Source organism: Mixophyes fleayi, chromosome 6 (assembly GCF_038048845.1).
Source record: "Mixophyes fleayi isolate aMixFle1 chromosome 6, aMixFle1.hap1, whole genome shotgun sequence".
NCBI classification, from domain to species: domain Eukaryota; kingdom Metazoa; phylum Chordata; class Amphibia; order Anura; family Limnodynastidae; genus Mixophyes; species Mixophyes fleayi.
In genome coordinates, this window is record NC_134407.1 from 153,685,976 (window position 1) to 153,709,214 (window position 23,239).

At 40.4% G+C, this 23,239-nt stretch overlaps 1 protein-coding gene across 2 annotated transcripts in view; it reads right to left on the reverse strand.

Moving 5' to 3' along the window:
• HNF4A (hepatocyte nuclear factor 4 alpha) overlaps positions 1-23,239 on the reverse strand; it is a 121,971-nt gene that overhangs the window by 10,094 nt on the left and 88,638 nt on the right. For both annotated transcript variants that reach the window (XM_075176822.1, XM_075176821.1), the window contains exons 2-5: positions 17,420-17,594; positions 10,521-10,615; positions 5,440-5,546; positions 3,324-3,479 (exon numbers count right to left, since the gene is read on the reverse strand). In XM_075176822.1, coding sequence (XP_075032923.1) covers positions 3,324-3,479; positions 5,440-5,546; positions 10,521-10,615; positions 17,420-17,594 — 533 coding nt within the window. The remainder of the gene's footprint in view (positions 1-3,323; positions 3,480-5,439; positions 5,547-10,520; positions 10,616-17,419; positions 17,595-23,239) is intronic.

The window sequence follows — 23,239 nt, forward strand, 5'->3', positions numbered from 1 at the left end:
GAGAGAAATGGCACTGTATAGGTATTATAGATATATACTGAAATGCACGACATGGACAGGGTGCAAGAAATGAATGAAATGGTCCTGCTCTATTTCATCCAAACTTTTCTTCCATTGTTCTCTAAAGTTAAACCATATCCAACAGCCTGATACATTTCACTGAGTGATAATCATAACTTCTACCCTGTAGAATTTGGAGTGAATTCCTGACAATTCATCATATTAGTCGGCCAATATTGAGCAAATGCAATCACTAATCTTTTATTACTGGTAAAAAAAGTGGTTTTAAAATGTAAAATGTGATCACAGTTTTTTTTGCTAAATGCATGACAGATTTTAAATTTAAGCTGTATTGTTTCTGAGCATAGTCTATCCCCATTTAGGGGTCTATCCAACATTGGTGAGCAGTGGACGACAGTAAGATTCATTTTGTATCACTGCATACAAAATGTCCTGCCGCTTGAATTTATCAAGCCAAGGCTCACTGGCGAAACCCCCTTCCCACAATAACTAAATAAAATCTCCAGCCGGCAAAGCTCTGACCCCAGTGTGGCTAGTGCACATGCATTGCTAAGGAAGAGGAGTGTCTTCTCTGGTGGTGATGGAGTCCTATGGACTCCATTAAGAAGGTGAGATGGAGTTAGTCTTAAAAGGCTGGCTGTGCTTTTTACCGCTTGTTAAATTGAGACATATTGCAGTCCCCATAGAAGTCTATGGGGACTGCAGTGACCAGTGTTATACAAGTCAAAGCAGGAGAAATTTTTGATGAGGTGACAGCTAGTTTCTGTTTTTGACAGCTTAGCAAATAGACCCTTTAGTATCAATCTGCTTTACTATTTAAATTTATTGCAATTGAAAAAACTATTTTCAAGAGGCAGGGCCGTCAGAAAGCGGTAAGCCTGTTAACTGCGCCACAAGGGTGCAACGCCCCAAACGGGCTTCACAGTGCATGTGCAAACTGCGACAGGGTGGAGCCAGGGCCATCTTTTCCATTGGGCACAATGGGCAGCTGCCCGGGGGCCCCACGGGCAAGGGGGCCCTATAGGCACGGCTCTTAAGGAGTATAAATAATTCTGCAAAAGAAAAAACCCTGCAAAAAAAACCTTCAAGGGTCACTGAGCAAGTACATCTATCTATCTCTATCTCTATATATGTATATCTATATCTGTATCTGTATCCATCTATATATCTATATCTAGGGGCCCCGGTGCACTGCTTTGCCCGGGGGCCCATAATGTTGTTAAGATGGCCCTGGGTGGAGCGCTGGAGATGCCAGCCCTGTGGTAAGATATTATGTTAAAAAAGGTTGTGTAATTAAGAAGGATTTTAATTCCTGCCTATAAACTGTGTTAAACGGGCCACACACATTTACAACAGATCATTAAATCTAATCGTTACCTATCAAATTGTTAAAGAATTTATAAAGGTGTGGGTGGCAATAGTCTAATATAATCAAATGTGAATAAAACCAATCTTTAGAACAGAGATCTTTTTTTACATGTGAAATTCCTTCCCCAAAAACAGGAATAATCAACAACTTAGATAAAAGGTAAGGGTCACCTGTCATCCCCATGTACTTGTACCTCAGCAACAATTGTTCTGTTATCACAATTATTTAAAAAAATGCTTTATTCTGAGAATAAAGCATTTTTAAATTCAATAATATTAAAAAAATATATACAATAAATGCATTCTATATTTAAATCTTTTTTTTGTAACTTCAAATGCATATGTACTATTTGAACTTAAACCCACACTAGACCTGTTTTATCCCCATGATGAGCACAAATAATCAGACAAATCACTGCGATCGGGGACATTTTGATAAATGCGCCCCAATATCTCCTTACAGGAGTCAGCACTCATTCATGCTAACTGCAGTAAATAAAACACAAATAGTAAAAGTTGTCTTCAGCATTTATCACAGATTCCAAACGGATTTGAATCCAACAAGATGCATCTGGGAAAATACAACTGAACCCAATCTATGATGAACTGCATGTGAGTGTACCTGGACTTCATAGTGACTTTGCTGCAGACTTGTGTGGATTGAAATGGATGGGAAGAGTATAGTAAACGCCTGTGTGCATGAGCCCATATTCACTGCCAAATTCTGCTAGTGGGAAGTGCCCAACTTTGGTGATAATGTTTTCCCATCTATTTTGCAATTGCAATAAGTTTGGACAACAAAAAAAGCATACACACAAAATACAACAACAATTCATGGAGAGATGAAAGGACAAGTGAGGCCTCATGGGACGAACGCACTTAAAGGGCGACAGGGTTTGTAATAAACCAAGCACTAACCTGAAGGATTTAAATTTGGGTGGGGTCCGACCAATGGTTGATCCAGGGGGAGGAACCTTGAAGTATATAGTTGACTGCACTTCCTGGAATGTCTATTCCACAACACGAGATCCCACCCACCCACTCCTTGAGGTACATTTTGGGACTAATGTTGCGGTAGGAAGGCACTGCGTTCAGCGGCTGATTTGTGGGCGCACAGGTAGTTGGGCATAGGTCACTGTTCCCTAGGAGGCACCAGTAACTCCTTTTTGGTCCTTCGGTGAGGAGGGTCCCTGTCCGGCTCGGTGAGGGAGGGCAGAGTGAGTTTTAAAGGGGCAGTCACCCTGACGCCAACTCAGCGCCAGTTTTTTGATGGGATTTGTTCCTCTGTGTGTGGACGTACGGCGGTTTGCGCCAGTCCACTTGTGATTTAGTGTTACCAGCTTGAGAGCTGTTTCGCAGTGCCCTTTCTCCGCCACCATAAGTTTAGTTAATTTAGAAAAATTCTAATAAAGTTCTGGCAATTTTTTAATAACTTATTTAAGTCTCCGTGTCATTATTTGCATGCAAATGTTTAGATTTTTAAGGGTTATGTGAGGTTTATGGGCACATACACAGTGAGCCTTTTATACAAATCAAGTTTCAGTGCTACAATACGTTTAGTTAAAAACAGCATACATACACTTTATATTCTCTGCAAGAATTAAACTGCCTTTGTCTCCCTTTGGCAATGCCAGTATATGCTTACCAGACATTTTGTGTAGTTAGAAGTACACAGCATATTGCTTCCAATATCACATACAGTATGTGTATTTTTTTGTGGCAGCCGATTAGTCTGATCTTTGTGAAGTTTGGATAAAATGTGGCTCCATGCACATACAGTTCCAAACATCTTCGTCATTCCCTTAAAAATACATTTTTATTAAAAAGTTCACTGTCCTAACTCACAATTTTCCAATAAAAAAACCTTTGTAATATGACATCAATCCTTCAGCCTCTTGGCCCTGGGAGACGGCTGTCTCGTTCTATCGACCCACCTGATCGTCTAGTGGAAGTTCACAAAACGCTGGGATATATTTGGCCCATTCCACAAGTACCAAGAGCTGTTGTTTCATGGAATCACACACGTCTGTGATAGTAGCAATCTTCTTTCCCCTGATGTCAGTATTTAGCATGGCCACTGACGAGGTTATCTACAAGAGAAAGGTTTTGGGTAATAGCCTAAATGAAAAACAATGATGCCGTAGTTTTTAATAGTAATTATCCTGCCTATCAATGCGCTAGGAACTACTGATTTTGTCAGTCCCTCCTCTGTAATAGAATTCAGCATACCTAAAAAATATCTAATAGCCAGTACTGATTTATATATTTAATTTTGTAAGGCTGTATTTATGTGCATGTGTATGTGTGAGAGATATATCTTTTCTATTTAAATATTTTACTAATTGTGTCTTCTCTACTGTTGTTTTTTTTCTATTGTATTTCCTTTAAATTTTGTATTAAGAAACAAGTGAAGCTGTTCCTTCTAGTGCTCTAGCTATAGTCTGGTTTAAATGAAAGTGTCTCAATCACAATGGGAGCTGCTATTTTGTGGGGTGAACAATACTCAGGAAACTACAGCTTGTTACTTGAATAGGAACAGGTGATTATTGGGGCACAAGGCACCCTGTGGCCACTAGGTCCAAGCCAAGCTGTAAGGCTGAATATTTGTTCAGCTCTGAAGTCATCTCTCTTTACAACAGGAGTTTTTGAACATTTTGGCCAAGACTCAGATTGAGTCAACTTCTGCATCACTTGGTGCAGTTCTCAATTTAATATTCATTATTACTTTATTACTATATTACTATATTTTATCACTGGCTATAAACAAGTATATTGTTTTACTTAGTTGCAGCCAACGGGAGAGCTAGAAAATTAACTTTTTAATGGAAAATAATGGAGCTGTTTTGTGCTGGTCTTTTATATGTAGTTAGTGGTTTGTTCTGTTTAATCAATGTGCTTGCTGACAAAGTCTTAAACAAACAACCTGAAAAAACAACCATGTCTAATCAATAGGCCATGACCCACAAAAATTAGGTCTCTTCTAGAATCGGGCAGGGTCAGCCACTCAGGATTCTTATAGAGTGACATTTCCTGTACACAGAAAGTCAATCACCCTGCACTACATATAATACTCAATACCCAATATTCAGCTTAACAATTCACTAGGAATTAATAACATCACTGTTAGGTTACATGATGGTATTATTTAATTGGTGGTCCATAAATGATCCCAAAATAGTCCTGACTTTTCCAACTAGAAATCTTCTTTTTCTCCAGATTATTATTATTATATTTTATTTATACACAAATGGTCCGCAGCGCCGTACATGAAATATACAATACACAGAGGGCAACGATACATAATACATTCGATTTAACATAAACATACAAAGATCAGACACAGATAACTTGGTAATGCAGATCAAGTAATTTACAGGACAGTGAGTGAAAGAGATGGTAGTGACCAGCGTGAAGTAGGTCTGAGCTGAAGTAAACAGGGCTACGGAACAGGCGCGGGCTGGGAGGTATCAGCCCGGGGGGCACATAGACACATGACACGCGATGCGGCCGCCTGTGCGCTGACGCGGGATGCGTCCAATCGCGTCCGCCGGTAATATAAAAAAAAAATGGGGGGAGGCGGCCAGCCCGAACAGCCACCAGACTGAGCGGCCCGGGTGCCCGCTGCCCCCGTGCCCCCCAGTCCAGCCCGCCCCTGCTACGGAAGCAGGCTGAGAGGTACAGAGGGTGGTGGAAAAGTTGAAGGAGAACGCAAGGAAAGAGGGCCCTGCTCGTGAGAGCTTACTTCCTAAAGAGAAGATTTAATATGTGCCAGATGGAATTTTCCTAAAAAATAGATTTAATAGCACCCAAAAGAATCATGTAAACAGATTAAGTGTTACCTTGCCCTGGTTTAAGGTTTCAAAATTATGGGTGTACTATTTAGGTTACCCCAGCGGTTTATTATCTACAAGTACTGTATATAAATATTTGGAAACATAAACAAAAATGAAGCACCATACAACACCCATGAACACTAACACAATAAAACACATGATGGATGTTGGTTTAATTGGATGTAGAAGCCAGTGGAAGAGGTTTTCAGTTCCCTACCTGTTGTGATAAGACTTCTGCCTGAATTAATACATTGATAGAAGGTAAGCTGCTGTCTTCATAGCTAGACCTCCTTGTGCTTATCCGGTCTCGTTCATTTTGTACAGCTAAAACAGAAATACAAAGATTCATTATGGAGTTATCATTGTTCTGATAATATACAAAAAACAAACAAACAGCAAAACATTGTAACATCCCAAACTAAAAAAAAAGCCTCAGGAATGATCCACTTTTATGGCAGATCAGGGAGTATATTCATAGCACAGCAGAAGATAGACGTAGGTTTATAATATTGGCAGACAGAGCTGAAGTTCTAGGTTATGCTCATTTGCCTGCCTAACTATATTTTATTTTATATTTCATAATGTTGTCTTGTAAGCTACTGCCTTGTTTATGTCTTCTTTTAATCATGAGAATGAAGAAACATTATTACATGAGTCGCTATTGTATATTTTTATTACATAGTTTGAAGTACACCTACAAGCACCTGTTTCTGTGTGCTTGGGAGGAGGTTAAAAAAATAAGATAATACAAATAAATAAATAAATAAGTTACTGTGCTTTGAGAAAAATTCTGTGTGTCCTACCAGACAACAGTGAATAAATAAATAAATAAATAGGCCTTTTTCACTCCTTAAATTCAATTTAAATAATCTCATCATGCAAAACAAAGTCACGTATTTGCATGTGGTTGTATAATTATATGAATGTATGCACCTAGACCATATGGAAATAAAGCGACAGGAGCAGAAAGGTGCCATTATTGTAGGATTTTTTGGTCTCCTAGTATTTATAGAACAATACTGTCCACTCTGAGGTTGACAAAGCCTGAAGGAGAGTAGAAAGGAAGACACCCTGATGAAGGTCAGGAAGTGCACATCACACGCAGTGGATCACTGTCCTGGAAGTAGACAGTGCGTGCAGGAGTCACCGGATGGAAAATGTGAAAGACACCTACAAGTCAGTGAACCTTAATGAACTTTTTGACCTCTGAAAAACAATGGGGTCAGAATAAGTTATGGCTCATGGATATATAGAATGGACATCAGGCCAAGAATTACATGTTGTGTCCTGAAGGATGTTTTAACTGCCATAGATCTTTAGATCTGTATAAAATAAATACATGGAAATAATGTAGTCTTTATTGAGCCAATGGTTATAAGGATATATATATATATATTGTAAAAATCTTAATGTTCAGAATGCATCCATGCTTAGGATGGGCCTATATGGACATTCCCCAATGAGCCTAGTTAATATGTATGATCCAGTAAAGTACAAATAAACCTTATGGCTAATTCTGAGGCAGTACAACTGGTGGCCCTCGGAGGATCTGTAACTTTCCAGTCCTCTTTTATTAATCGAATATCTTGTTTTGACAAATATGGAGCTACCACTTTGCCTCATGAAGGTACAGATGTGGTTTAAAGTATGCCTATCTTCTATATCCTTCTGGAATGGTGCATATTTTCTACAACAAACAAGTTTTCCCCGGGTAACAATCTCTATCTCGCTTTCCGTTTTGTTTTTTGCTTTTTTTTAAAGGAAAATGCATAATTAAAATGTCCGACTTCAGTGATTACGAAATCAAGTTCATATAATCAGTTCCTGAGGAATAACATTACATTATTATTATTATTATTATTATCCTTCAGTTTCATCTATCAGTTACGAGGATAAGTCATCTTGGGGGAGAATTAGAAGATTTAAACCTGTCCCATGGTCAGAAAAGGCCCAGGATAGTTCTCAGCTCCCGCAGCTGGTACTGGATGTATAGCCCTCTACATGTCATTATATAGGCAATTAAATTAATGTAACTGTTTATCACAGGCTATATGGGGTTATCTGAGGACACATTCAGTGTTTGCCAAGTGATGTGATTACACAGTGTGTTCAGCCAATCCACACTTTTTATAAATGGCAAAACTGCATTATGCACAGCTAAAGATTACAGATGAACAAAGTGATTTCACAAATGTTGAGTTTCTACTAATTTCAGTGATGTACTTTGAAAAAAAACTGATTGTCTGATGCGTGCAACAAAAACATTTGTAACTGAATATAATATTCTATTAAAGTGGCACTTTTAACAAAAGTGTTTCTCCAATTTTTTTTTTAACAAAATCTATACAAAAATGAAAAGTAACAAAATAAACACATTTACATTTTACACAGCAACTTTTTAGTCTTGTGCACAAAACATTAATAAAAGTCTTGCAGAGGATATAAGTATTGGACCAGTATTGCTCATCGTTTTAGAGAGAGATTCACTGTTCCGTACTAAAGATGTCTTTTTTGAGTATAGATAAATAAGGATAACATATTTATCAGTTATCCGGCTGTAACTGGGACCCTTCCAAGGTTTGACTCCATTATCACCAGAGTTTCTGAGTCCGTGATGTTTCCTAAATATTTGCTCAGTGTTAGGTGGTCATAGACCCAATGTTAAAACTATTGAACATTAACAGACATGAGTACATTTTTAAAGAAAATATAGGCAGAAATAATCCTTGACAAACAGAGAAGGAATTTCAGAGCCACGTTTTAAAATATTGTGGTATTTTCAGGTAAATAAATAAAATATTGAGCTGTTCAGGGAGAACCATAGAGAACTCCTAATACTCGATAGATCTTATATTTTTAACCTAACCACTGATGATCATTTGATCAGTGAAAAAGACAACCACTGACTGCTGTAACATCACACTGTCCAGGGCTGGATTAACAAGAAATCTGGAGTCCATCTAACTGAATTCATTAGATGATGCTATTTTTATTTCTTTACTATTTAGGCAAGTATTTATTATTAAAATTAATATTTATTTTTTTATAACAAGGAAGAACTGGGTAAAAGTAACACTACTTTAAAGAAGATGAATGGTCACAAAAGAATAATACACTTTTCAGTTGCAAGTCCAAATATTGCTAAGCAAATCGGTAGAGAGAGAGCACAAACTTCAGTGATAATTTGAAGACTATAAATAAATCAATTCATATGGGGATTTCTAAAACCACACTGTCTCCAAGAAAAAATATTCACACTGAGAGGATTTTCCATTCAATAAAACTTTATTACATTATTATAGCACATAAATTCCACATGAGAGTAGTAAAAATAAGATAAAAATTGATCTTTTGTCATAAAAACATTCCAAATGTTATCAAAGTGAGCAATTATTATTCCATAAATCCACGTCCATATGCTCAAGACTATGTTACATTTAAAGATTTATGCTCAGGCTACCAACAATTATATGAAATGAATCATAAGAATGATATAAATAAACACATACGTTAATATACCAAAATCTAATACACCAAATATATACTAAAATACCTTAGCAGTTCCCAAAGATAACCTAGAGCAGTGTTTCCCAACTCCAGTGCAGGTTTTCCAGGTGACCAGTGATATAATTATACCACCTGTGGATCTTTCAAAATGTGTCAGTCAGTAATGATTACACCTGTGCTCCAGCAAAGAGATATGGAAAACATGTATTGTTAGGGGTCCCTGAGGATTGGAGTTGGGAACCAGTGACCTAGAGTAAAAGACTGTGTCAGTAACAAACACTTTTTAGAATAACTGACACTAGAGTTCCATACGCATATCATTAATGAATATAAATATGGTAAAGTTTATGCCACCAACTGTCACTAAGCATTATGGAGTAGCTGGTGGTTGTCTGTTGACCACTGGTAACCTATGTCTGTGATCAATATGCTGATGGCACTGAATGACCCCATGTGACCCATGGCCTATATGGTAATGGATCCATCGTAATGCCATTTCTCATGTAAGAGATTATATTAAAGCTCTCGGTACATTTATATACAAATGTACAAATAAAAATAGTCAGTATAATAGCTGTCTATGCTAATATTAAAGGCTTAGACACACAAAGGTTCACAGCAAATTACAGTCTGTAATAAATGGTTAAATTCTTACCATCTACTGGTCCTCAGTGATGGTAACTGTGCTTACACTTTGCTGAAACAGCTACTAAACCTTTTTGATAAATATATTAATGGTGCTATAAAGTGTTATTGTATCTTCCCGCATATATGGATTATTCCAATTCAGGGGAGATAGTTACATGGAAGAAAATAAAGAAGACTGTGTCAAGGCATCTCTTTTTTTTAAGAAAAATTATCATTTTCTTACTGCAATAACATGCACAATTAGTTTCTGTCATGTTAGTAAATGTAATAGTGATCAAAGAAGAACTCTGGGCAATTTATTACCTCCAGCTTCCCTCCTTGAATGTAGTAGAGATGTGTGTGTCCCACCAGTTGGATCTACGTATTTCAGAAGAATAAAGGTTAGGGTAGCCATTAGCAGGCTGAGTAGCCCTTGCAGGAGGGATACCCATATTATTCGTGGTTGTGAGGTTAAAAGTAAAAAAAAAAAATGAATGTAAAAAAAATTCAAGAAAAATGTTAACAGGTATGTACAGGTCATGGAATACTTCCCACTGTGTTCTTTCTGTATATAAAATGCCAAGATCTCAGCTGATGTTAGTTCTCCATGGGAAGCTGCCTGGTGGCTTATATAAGTGGCAGGTCTTTTGAAGGTATGACGGCATTTGGCTAGTTACAGAGCCAGCTTGTGAGTGTCAGACAGATGTATGTCACTAAAGGTGCCCATACACAGGGCAATCTGGCCGCTAAACCCAAGCTAAACTTCTAGATCTCTGTCAGACATGGCCATATGCTTGTATGGCCAAACCTGAAGAAACCTGCCCTTGGCCCTTGGAAGGTATGACCAGATCCACAAAGGCACCATTTCTATGGTACCCCACACACATAGGTCATCGTCCAATAAACGCAGTTACTGTTCGTCATCCTAACTGACATACTGATTAGCTGTAGGTTTCAAACTGCGGTCCATACACGCTGCAATTTGTGCCCTAAAATGGTCTAACTGGCTGTCAAAATGGCAGCAATACGTCACCATGCTACTAAAGGGGAGACATATAAAATTGGTGAAGTTTATCCCTGAGATGACATTCCGATTTATTTTACTAAGGACTGCGGAGGGCATTTGAGGTCCCTAGCAGCAGCGTTACAGGAAGGACACCTCACCTTCTTTCTTCATTCCAGCCCGGAAACATTTCTTCAGTCTGCAGTATCGACACTGATTCCTCTTGTCCTTATCAACCACACATTGTCTGTTAAACCTAAAACAGATTAAGATAAGATTGTGATTTGTTGCGTCAGAGATGAAGATTTGTATATTTGTCTGTTTTTGAAGAGATTACTTATGGATTTACAAGATTTGTATTCATATGTGTATTTAGTTTTATAAATGCCCCATGGGTTTGAGGTTGCACCTCTTGTCAGGTCTTACCTGAGAAACACCATACCTCCCAGCATGCTAAAATGAAAGAAATACCCCCATTTAGCTTGTAGTTTATGCCCATTGCTTGCTGAAATTTGGGACTGCAAATGTATATCTCAAAGGTAAAGTGGTGAGGATTATGCTGCTGCTACAAAAATTCATAATAATAACACTAATACTAATGTATAGAACACTGGTCAGCTTAAGTGTACCTTTACTGCAGTTGAAATAAGCACATAGTTGCCGACATTTGTGATCACCCCTCCTGGAGGGGAGATCTCACTGCTGAGTATTCTGGGCTTGACCATAAGAACAGCATCAGTAAGCCCCATCCCTCTGCTTAACTACACAATTTTTGTCTTACTAAAGTGTGGGGGAGGGGCAGGGTGACGCAACTTGCTATGAAGCGCATCACTAAACCCCGCCCCTCACACACTTCACTAAGGAAGTGAGCTAGATACAGGAGGTCGCACTGCTCTGGGAGTCCGGGAAAATTCCCAGAAATTCTGGAAACTCCCAGACATTATGGGAGCGTGAGCAACTATGTATAAGAATCACAAGAGCTGAAAGCCATGTTTGTGATTTCTGCTTCAATATAGCTATATGATGAGAATTAGTAGGTCCTGTTACATGATTGCATGCAGACTTCAACAAGGATCCAGGACATATATTATTATCTAAAGGAAAAGTCAAATCATGTTTTATTCTAAGTCAAATATTTCTTGATGACAGAAATCTACTATAAACAGCCTCTACCATAGGCAAACTGAGGGGGGGGGGGTTCCTAGCTGTAAACCCCCTCCAAGCCTGGGCTACTGTATAATTGAGGTGACTGGACCCTGCCCCCGCTTCACACGGCTCTGCTTGAAAAAGGAGAGCTGCGTGCACCTAACAGTAGTGCATGCAGCATTGCCCATGTATATTATAGAGATAGGAAGAGTTGGAGAGCAGCCAAGCACTGTCCAATATTATAGCCACGCCCCCATGCATGCTGGCCACGCCCACTGGTGGCGTGGTGTGGAAACCCCCCCTCTACAAATCCTGCGTTTGCCTCTGTCTACATCAAGCTAATGCAACATTAAGATATAAATCACTGATTAGATGCTGGAGAGGGTGTTCATCTTGTGGTCCCTGTCTACATGCCACAAACTATCCACTTAATTGTTTGCAATAAAAAATCTGATCCATTTTGCAAATTGTCTTTTCACTCATATCTAAGTATTACCTTTTCCCCTGTTTCCCTCCAGATATCACAAATAGGGACAGAGTATGAGAGAGGGGAAGTAGTGTAGCGTGTATAAAGTTGACTTTGAGAAGAACAGGAAGGAACAGGGGAAGAAGCCTGCCACAGAACAGGTAGCCCTGGGAGAGAAGAGTGGGGATTTAAGCTGCTATGTTAAAGTAGAGAACGAGCATTAGCAAAAAACATTATTGCCTGAGAAAACGACAAGAGTAGAAGCTGACAGCTGAGAATGCTGGCATTCACTGATGCAGCAGTGAGCCTGGAGCATAAGGTACAGGAGTAGTTTGCTAACGGTCAGGAATGTTTTTATAGTGACGACTTCTAAGATCGTAGTGCGTTCTGTCATTTCACCTATTCACCAGTTTATGCCAAGTTTGCCATCTGTTAATGAGTTACTGCTTTCATTTCTTGGGAAAAACTTATTACACGAGAAATGTCAAATTATCTTGTGGCAAGGACTATAACTGCTTGATCATAACACATGGTTCCTAAGGGACGTTTGTGCATAGTATAAGCAGGATGAGTAGTCACTCTGCTGGCTATACCCCTTTCCTGATACACCCTTTTTGAAGGTTTTCTATAAGTAAATACAACCTACCTGTCATTTATATGCACATCTCTTGTTTTACATGTGGTTTATGGTAATAAACTGTATATAACATCTTATTCTTTACAGTAATCAATGTTAATTATATCTGCAGTTGTGTCACTTGTTCAAATGTCAGTATACAATGTTTGCATACTAACTGTGTCACCAAATGCAGAATGACACACAATCCACCCACTCTATGCAGGTATTGATGGCAGTAGAGAACATATACAAGCAATAAACAAATAAGCAAGCGTTGCGGGAAGTAGTTATGAATCAGAAATGGAAGAGCTAACCAGCAAAGGTAAGCAAACATTTGGGAAGACTCTGTACATTGTATGAATGTAATAGGTGATGCTGGATGCTGATTATATTGCAGAACAATTAGCTATAAGTTGCTTTGAAGTAATGCATTATAGGGTCTATTTATTATCCTGCAATGAGGCAAAACTCTGGAGAAAACTGTAGATTTCTCTGGAGAATGGCTATTGCAGGATTTTCATGCAATACATGAAAGGGTTAATGTTTTCTCCGTCCTTAACCTATTTACTATGGCTTATCACTGTCCCTGTAGACCTGTAGTCTGACAGTGGTATTAGGCAATTTATCAAACTGCCCGTAGCAAAGTAACTGTAACACCATCTCAGGATGGTCTTACTTTTTTTTTAACATGGGATCCAGCTGAAGCCTCTCCAGCTTCACTGGATCCATCACCATGTCAAAGCACTATGTGCCACAGTTATCTGTGCAAGCATATAGCACTTTCACCTTTCATGGGTGAGTAGGAAAAAGTCATTACAGATGACGGAGGGTCTCCGCTGGGGCTTCCAGAGCAGCCCCAACATGATAAATAGAGGCAGTACAACATTCTGTATCTCTGAAATACACGGCGATACAGAATGTTAATGGCTTCAGAGATATAGTAGTGATAATAAAGAGACCCCTGAAACACAGCATAGGAAGTCTTCAATTCATGAACTAGTTGACATATAAATGCCTCATCCAGATACACATTGAGATTTCTTGGATAGTCTTGGACTGCTACAACACACTCAATTACTGTGTATATCAATAACGGTGTTGTCATAACACTAGTGGAATAGAAGCTGCTGGAAGCTGGAAGTAATTCTATGCCAGTCTAGTAATTCGGAAGAAAGAAAAAGAATAAGTTGCTGTTATAGCAGTGGCGGATCCAGGGGGGGCGATCGGGGCATTCGCCCCCCCTAGCAGCAAAAAGCTAGGTCCCAGCCGCCGATTAAACCGGGAGGGGGCGGGGCTAAGCATGAGTGGGGGGGGGGGGGCTAAATGTGGGCCAGCCAATCAGAGTGGTCCCAGCCGGCGACCACAACGGGAGGGGCGGGGCCAATCACGGGTGGAAGGCGGGGTTAACGCAGGCCAGCTAATCAGAGCAAAGGAGGGGAGTGATTATGCAAAATCGCCCCCCCTAAACATAAAGTCTAGATCCGCCCCTGTGTTATAGTGGCATGAATGCTCTTGATAAACGCCAAACTAGGTGGGAAGACCATGTCAGTATGGCAGTTACTAATGACCAGATATACACAGTAGAGAATAATGCTTTAAACCACAGCAATATATTCTCAAAGACACCCAAGGATGATGGTGCTTATACAGCACCACTATCCCAGTATAGGGCTTAGATAACCTGCCTGTACCATGCTGTTTAACCAGTGTTCCAGCCATATATCTACAGTCAAACATACGAGCACAGATACTAAAGTGTTGGTTTATGTTCAAAAGACCATGATATAATCTACTTCAAGTCAAATAAGGTACTGAGGGGGCAGACATAATGAACTACCACTGCCGGGGCTGCTCCTTGATTGTGCAAATACACATAAGCATAAACATTTGAAATTTCCACTTATTATACAATGGAATATACAGTAAAATTCCAATTAAATTATCTATCAATATAGCCATGCTATATTAATTTTAGTCTGAATGTCGGTGTAGGATGTGTGGGGAAGACTAGGATGCAGTTTGGTATTTTAACGTGGTTGCATATGTTTGAGGATACAGGAAACGTGTCTTACTGGCTCCACCTATCCTACTTGAACTTCTGTCCTTTTCAACAATAGAGATGTTCTGCCACCAATTTATTTCAACACTGATAATGGTACACTGCGCTACACCTGCTGCATCTGCACTACACAAGCTTTGCTGTTAGTAAACCTGCATGCGCATAAACACCTGTTCACCCATAGAAACCTGAGGGGAGAGAGTATGAGCTAGAGCCTGGTGACTGACCCTAGAGTGTTCCATAATCAGGTGTTGGTAAAATAATACACCTACACCACCCACCAGTGAAACAGGGGGTTAGGCTGGGTACACACTACAGGGTTTTCAGCTGATTATCGGGCCAATTACCTGATAAACAACTGTTTGGCCCAATATTGCATTAGTGTGTACACTGCAACGATGAGCGATTATCATTCCAAAGCTCATCGTATCGTTTCATTTGATTTTTAAACTGAACTAAAAATATTGTTCAACAATAGAACCATGTCGTTCCAATTCTGCAGTGTGTATGCACTCACAATCAGGATCTCCATAGAGTTTACAGACTCCTAGGGGTAAATGTATCAAGCTGAGAGTTTTCCGGCAGGTTTGAAAAGTGGAGATGTTGCCTATAGCAACCAATCAGATTATCGCTATCATTTTGTAGAATGTACTAAATAAATGATAACTAGAATCTGATTGGTTTTTCAAACCGGCCGGAAAACTCTCAGCTTGATACATTTACCCCCTAATCTTTTCTCTTTTCAGCCGATGGTTATGACAGATCTGAAGGTAAACCTTGTAAAACATCTATAGCTTATACACATGAATCGGCATGCTGATCAGGACACTTTTTTTTATCAGTTGTTGGTAAAATCGTCATAGATAACACATTGGAGAAAAGTTCTGTAGTGTGTACCCAGCCTTACACAAATATAATGACTTCCAAGCATTAAATCTACCAGCAAAGCTAACGTTGACAATAGCAGGTACCATAATTCCAGGGTCAATTTTTGAAAACCTGAGACTGTCCCTGGAAACAGTCGGCAACTATGTTTTCAGCAACTGGAAATATACAGTCATGGCCAAATGTTTTGAGAATGACACAAGTATTGGTTTAACAAAGTTTGCTGCTGCAATGTTTTTAGACCTTTTTGTCAGATGTTGCTATGGTATACTGAAGTAAAATTACAAGCATTTCATAAGTGTCAAAGGTTTTTATTTACAATTACATTAAATTTATGCAGAGTCAATATTTGCAGTGTTGACCCATCTTTTTGAAGACCTCTGCAATTCACCCTGGCTTGCTGTCAATCAACTTCTGGGCCACATAATGACCGATGGCCACCCATTCTTGCCTAATCAGTGCTTGGAGCTTGTCCGAATTTGTGGGTTTTTGTTTGTCCACCCGCCACTTGGGGATTGACCACAAGTTCTCAATGGGATTAAGGTCTGGGAGTTTCCTGGCCATGGACCCAAAATTGAAATGTTTTGATCCACGAGCCACTTAATTATCACTTTTGCCTTATGGCAAGGTGCTCCATCATGCTGGAAAAGGCATTGTGAGTCACCAAACTGTTCTTGGATGGTTGGGAGAAGTTGCTCTTGGAGGATGTTTTGGTACCATTCTTTATTCATGGCTGTGTTCTCAAAATTGTAAGTGAGCCCACTCCCTTGGCTGAGAAGCAACCCCACACATGAATGGTATCAGGATATTATACTGTTAGGATGACACAGGACTGATGGTAGCGCTCACTTTTCCTTCTCCCGACAAGTGTATTTCCAGATGCCCCAAACAATCTGAAAGGGGATTCATCAGAGAAAGTGACTTTACCCCAGTCCTCAGCAGTCCAATCCCTGTAACTTTTGCAGAATATCAGTCTGTCCCTGATGTTTTTCCTGGAGAGAATTGGCTTCTTTGCTGGCCTTCTTGACACCAGGCCATCCTCCAAAAATCTTCGCCTCACTGGGCGTGCAGATGCACTGGTGGTGCCCCGATCCCACAGCTGAATCAACTTTATCAACTTTAGAGACGGCTCTGGCACTTGCTGGACGTCCTTGGGCACCCTGAAGCCTTCTTCACAACTATTGAACCACTCCTTAAAGTTCTTGGTGATCTGATAAATGGTTGATTTAGGTGCAATCTTACTAGCAGCAATATCCTCACCTGTAAACCCCATTTTGTGCAAAGCAATGATGACTGCACGTGTTTCCTTGCAGGTAACCATGGTTAACAGAGGAAGAACAATGATTTAAAGCACCACCCTCCTTTTAAAGCTTCCAGTCTGTTATTCTAACTGAATCAGCATGACAGAGTGATCTCCATCCTTGTCCTAGTCAACACTCTTACCTGTGTTAACGAGAGACTCACTGACCTCATGTTTGCTGGTCCTTTTGTGGCAGGGCTGAAATGCAGTGGAAATGTTGTTTTTGGGATAAAGTTTATTGTCATGACAAAAAGGGACTTTGAAATTCATATCATTTCATCTGATCACTCTTCATGACATTATGGAGTATATGCAAATTGCCATCATAAAAACTGAGGCAGCAGACTTTGTGAAAAATAATATTTGTGTCATTCTCAAAACTTTTGGCCATGACTGTACAAAGTTTTGACATTTTTTTGCTTCTCTTTGAAATAAAAATTCTCAAAATTATCAACAAGATGTATTGATTTAGTTATTACAATTGAGTAAATAGTACAAAAATAGCATTCCCTTTTATCCATTTAAATTGCTTCTTTACAGATCCAACTCAGCTCTATAAAGTAACGTGTAATAAAGTGGTCCTACCGGCAGGAGTACATGTGGTTCTTTCTGACGCTTCTTCTGAAAAATCCTTTGCATCCATCACAGCTGGAAGCCCCATAATGTTTTCCTGTCGCTCGGTCACCACAAATTGCACACAAAGAATTAATACCGATGCCATTTGCCGAGTTGAGATTAGTCACTTCTGATGGGGAAGTATCTGGTGGATACAAAACAACATTTGTTAATAAGCAAATAAATAAATTCATATCAATCCAAAAATGCTGAATCTGTCTACACATAGTCAGATCCTACCCTGGCTGAGGATCTTAGGGTCCTGTAAGTATAGTCAGAAGAAAAACATTGCATTCATAGCCTCATCTATTTTACAGACACTATATTAACTGGCCCTTTTGATTTTGATTGGCTTATTCTTGACTATCGCACTCGTTTGGGTCATGCATGCTGCAATGCTGGTCAGATTTTTATAAATATTCAGAAGGTGATGTCAAATCTGTCTGCTTCCAATCTATAATATGATTACTTATGAAGTAAAACAATATAATTTGCTAGAGGTCCTCTCCCACACATCCATTTGTCCCTAGTTTTAAAGTGGGTGGGGATAGAGTATTCCCCTATTACAGTGAGGGGCAACGTGGAATAGCTGGATGGCCCATGTGCGTCTTTCCAGCCCTCAAAGGGCCGCACAAGGGGAGCCACATGACATGGAAGTCAGCTTTTCCTGTTCTGATAAGATCGGGACCAGCCGGCTGGGGGGATGCAGGCTAAGGCACAAAGCAGAATATTTGACCATCAAAGTCCCAGCTTTATTCATAGACTTTAATATACGCAAAATATGAATTTACATATACAGGGCCTGAGTCATTAAGGAAAGTAAGGCAAAAAAATTAGTAAATTTCTCCGGGACAAACCATGTTACAATGCAAGGGGTGCAAATAAGTTTATTATTTTGCACATAAGTTAAATACAGGCTGTCTTTTCATCTAGCACACAAATATTTGATAGCTTTATGTTTACACTGAAATTTAAAGTTGATCTAGGACATGTCCTACCCCAACTATAAATCTGTCCCCACATTTTATATTTACCTCCCCCTCCAATGCAACAGGGTTTTGCCCAGGTGCAAAGTTACTCATTTTTTATGCTTTACTCTCCTTATTGACTCATGCCCACATTGTGGATTGGAGAAGCAAAAGTGGAACTTCACTGTGTCACCAAAAGCTCAAACCTCTGGGTAACGGGCTGTTCCTCCACAATACTTGATTCTTGCATCTAAAAATGCAAGCGCAAATTTCGTTCACATGAAAATATATTTACGTGAAGATGCTGAATTGCACAGATCTTAAGAACAGCATATACACGTAAATGTGTGTTTATGCGTAAAGAATGATGACACTCTATTAGGCAGTCATCATTATCATCTTGCTGATAGAGCGGATTTTCCACACTTCGACCAATTTGAGTGAAGCCACTCTTTATTAATCAAAAACTCAGCCTGTAAATTGTATTGTCCTCATCCTTAATAGGGATTTTTTCCCCATTGGATTACCAGGAAGGAAGTAACTGATGACAGACACTGTAAAGGAGCCAGTAACTACACAGAGGGAACAAGTGACTACAAACCAGCATAATGATCCCTTGCTAAGCGGATTCTAATCTAAAAATTTTTTAACTAGTTTTAATAGACGATAATTCACTATCCTATATCCACCCTTCTGCTCACCGGGAGGTTTGGAACCAGGATTTAGTGTTACAGGTATTAAATTATTCTGTACTTGTACAGTTAATTCCTGCTCCCAGTGGGTGCTGTTAATTACTTTGCTGTTAATCCTTGATTCTGTTTGGCAACTGTACTACACTGCTGAAATCTCCGGGTCAGCAGTCACCCCGCCTATTGCAAACACAAATATGTAAAAATCAGATATAGTTCAATCACCTCTATAGTTCACATATCAACTCACTGCAATTTTAATACAAAATTGCACTTCTATCCATTGAAGTTTGTAAATGTTTAGTGACAAATTTTGTTTAATTGGAAAACCTAGAATGTTATCACTGCATGACAGAAAAATCACCTTTGTAACAGTTCTATAAATGGTGTCATTTTATAACCTATGAATCACCAAAAGCAACAGGAAAAAAAACAATCAGACCACACCCACTCATTGCACGTCTCACCTTGCTTACAGCTGCTTTCACATTCAACACCCTACACAGCAATAATATACAGATTATATATTATCTGCTAACACAAAAATCCCCTGACTTTATTGAAAGGCAACAGGCAAAACCAAGACTGACACTTCAATGAACTGTATACATGCCCAAGCTATCTAATGGCAAATATGTGTATAACTGTGTCAATGACAGCAGCATAAACACTGGCATTTTGTTCAAACATTCCACAGGAACTTTCACTGAAAACTACACTTGCAATTAGTTGATAATAAAATATTGGTGTCATTTAGGACTTCAGAAAATGACAAAAGCCCAACATTAGGGGGTATATTTACTAAACTGCAGGTGTCAAAATGTGGAGATGTTGCCTATAGCAACCTATCAGATTCTTGTTAGCATCTATTTAGTACATTTTACAAAATGACAGCTAGAATCTGATTGGTTGCTATAGGCAACATCTCCACTTTTTCAAATCTGCAGTTTAGTAAGTACACCCCTAGATTTCTGTATACTTATGTTTTCTGATCTGAGTGAGACCAGCATCAATCTAAGAGATAACCAGATTTGAACTGCACTATAAATTGTACAAAGTACTGTGAAAATGGTAGAGGACTTCTTGAGCAATGGAACACTAGCAAAGTACAGACCATGGAGAAAGTCATTTTGTGTGCTAAACGTATATTCATGAATATGTAGCCTATGAATTCCCTAACAAACAACAATATCACAAGGAATCAGCACTGTTGAGGGAAATAATGAACCCAGTGCATCAATTTGTTAGGAAAATATTCGTCCACACAGTTACTTTCCCCTATAATCCAGCTCAGATGGGGACGGGAATGGGAGGATGTGGTCGCGGTCCCATCTGCCCAAACAATAATTGCCTCTTGTAGCTCAGGCTCTTTGGACCTCCCTTGCCGTTCCTGCTAGGAACTAGTCACATCCCTGAAAATATAGCCTATCAATTCACTAATAACCAGTGACATCACTGAGAATGTAGCCTAACGGTTTACTAAGAACCAGTGAGATCACTGGGAATGCATAGTTGGCAACACTTAAAAAAATAACATTTTCACTTTGGTACCATACTGCTTATGTAGACCTTCAATGGCTATAATGGTATGATATGCTTTTTGAACTTGTCTTTAATGTAATATAGTTGCATACATGGATAATGAGAATCCAGTATACAATATAGCAGGGATTGTACTGTGTAGATGATCACTATTGAAAACCAAGAACATTTCCAGTGACAACTTCTAAAGTCTTGGACTGTCCCTCGAAATTAGTGGCAGTGGCTGCTATGAAAATGGAACGTATGAATTCACTAGTAACCAGTGACATCAATGAGAAGGCCCATTTAGCTAGGTATAAACTGTGCATTGGCACTGGTCAGTGGGTACTAGAGGTCCTTCTCTACCCCAGAAATACTAAAGCTCTCACATGCAACCCTCAGTATCAAATGCATGTACCCAAAGCATTCACAAGTAACTCTCATCAGAGGAACATTGTCACTACCTCTTCAGCAAAGGTGCAAGTGTCTTAGCTACTCTCCATATGGAATCCTGGTATGGTCATTTTATTGTGTGTGCCTGCTGTCAGCATTGCACATTTATAGACATTGCATCAGAGAGTCAAGAGTGCTGTGGAAGGATTAAAGCGGCGGTTCCCAAACTGTGCGCCGCGGCTCCCAGGGGTGCCGCGGCGCTGTCACTGGGGTGCCGCGGGCCAAGCATTGAAAAAAAGAGAGAACACAGAAACTTACCAATCCGCCGGGCGCCGGGACCCAGCAGCCTCCTCTCTACTGCAGCTGTCACTGAATATCGACGTCAGTAACAAGCTGCTGCGGGAGAGAGGAGGCTGCTGGGTCCCGGCGCCCTGCGGATTGGTAAGTTTCTGTTTTTTCTTTTTTATCTATTGCTGGCGCGCAGCAGAGGAGTGAGAGGGAGGGTGACAGCGGGGCACAACGGGACAGAGGAGGGTGACAGCGGGGCAGAGGAGGGTGACAGTGGGGCAGAGGAGGGTGACAGAGGGCAGAGGAGGGGGGACATCGTGAGAGAGGGCAGAGGAGGGGGGACATCGTGAGAGAGGGCAGAGGAGGGGGACATCGGGAGAGAGGGCAGAGGAGGGGGACAGCGTGACAGAGGGCAGAGGGGGCAGTGTGAGAGAGGGCAGTGTGTCTGGATGCAGAGGGGACAGAGTGCCTGAGGGCAGTGTCTGGATGCAGAGGGGGCATTTTTGCATACAACTAAATAAGTATTTCTGTCCTGACCTAAATACTTATTACAATTTTTTGACCCAACTACTTCCAAAACAGGACTGCTCAATAATTATTTTGGAGGGGTGCCATGAAAAAATTTGGAGACTCTAAGGGTGCCGCGAACTGCAAAAGTTTGGGAACCACTGGATTAAAGTATAAATATACATAATCAAAGACCTGAGCCAGTGGCGCACGCAGGGGGGGTTTCTGAGTCTCCAGAACCCCCCCTGCGCTATCTCAGTGCCCACCATAGCGGCACTGTCCTATACAGCAGCCGCAGCGCTGTCAAAGAAGCGTCCGCGGCGGTGCTGTACTGTATTGCCGAAACGGAAACCCCCCCTGACAATCCTGCGTGCGCCCCTGTGAGCCCTAGAATATTTACCTTCAAAAGAGGTCACACTTGCAATATTAAGCAGTTGACCTAATATTACATGATGTGTAGCTTCAAAATCTGAGGATTCTCCAATAACGACCTGATTGTCCACTATATAGTCCTGTGTATGTTGTACTCTTATGACCCTTCTAATGCCCCTTACACACTGTTGTAGAAACACACACTCTTACTAGCATTTTTTAATGCTAGTTTCACTGCATGTAAATGCATCAGGGTTAATGGAGTGTCCCCCCTTTACCCATCGCACCAACCGCAAGCAGGGCCGTCTCTCCCATTGGGCACAATAGGCAGGAGCCCGGGGGCCCTGCAGCCCAGGGGGCCCGTCCGGGGCAGCGCTGAAAAAAAAATACCTGCCCAAAAAAAAAGAAGAAAGAAAATACTTACCTTGCGGTCAGCTCGCGAGCCGGCTCCCTCCCTGGTCTCCTCCTCCGTGCGGCGCTTGCAGTGCATGTCGGGCGTGACATGCACAAGGGCTCATTAACCATTTCAAACGCAACTGTGTTTGAAATGTGGTATCTTTGACGGTTTACGCAACGGCAGCTTTAAAGGCCCCAGTGTAACTAAGAAGTGATCTAGCCACTTGGCACAAATGGCATGCAACACGATCGGTCCCTATGTGGCCATATTAACATTTTTTTTGCGGAAGCCAATTTTCTATGGAATCCAGCCCCGTGCTGACCAGCCTGGGGCTGTATGTCATTATGGCAGGGGCACCACCTGCTGCAAGTTCTCCTGCTATAGTACCGCCAGCCCCAGCAAAGCCTAGGGCTGGTTGGAAGAGAATCAAGGGGACCCCACGCTGTTTGTCACCCCGACTTTCCGCTGACCAGCACCAGGCTGGATGCACTAGGGTTAATATAACGAGATGGGGGAGGGGGCTCTTTTTTATTTATTTTTAACAATGTTTTACTGCTTCCAGAGACACTGTTTCAACTTTCAGCTACACATAGTTCTATATTGGGTGGATGACGGATATTTTGTCATAAACATGGATGTTAATTTAATGCGCATT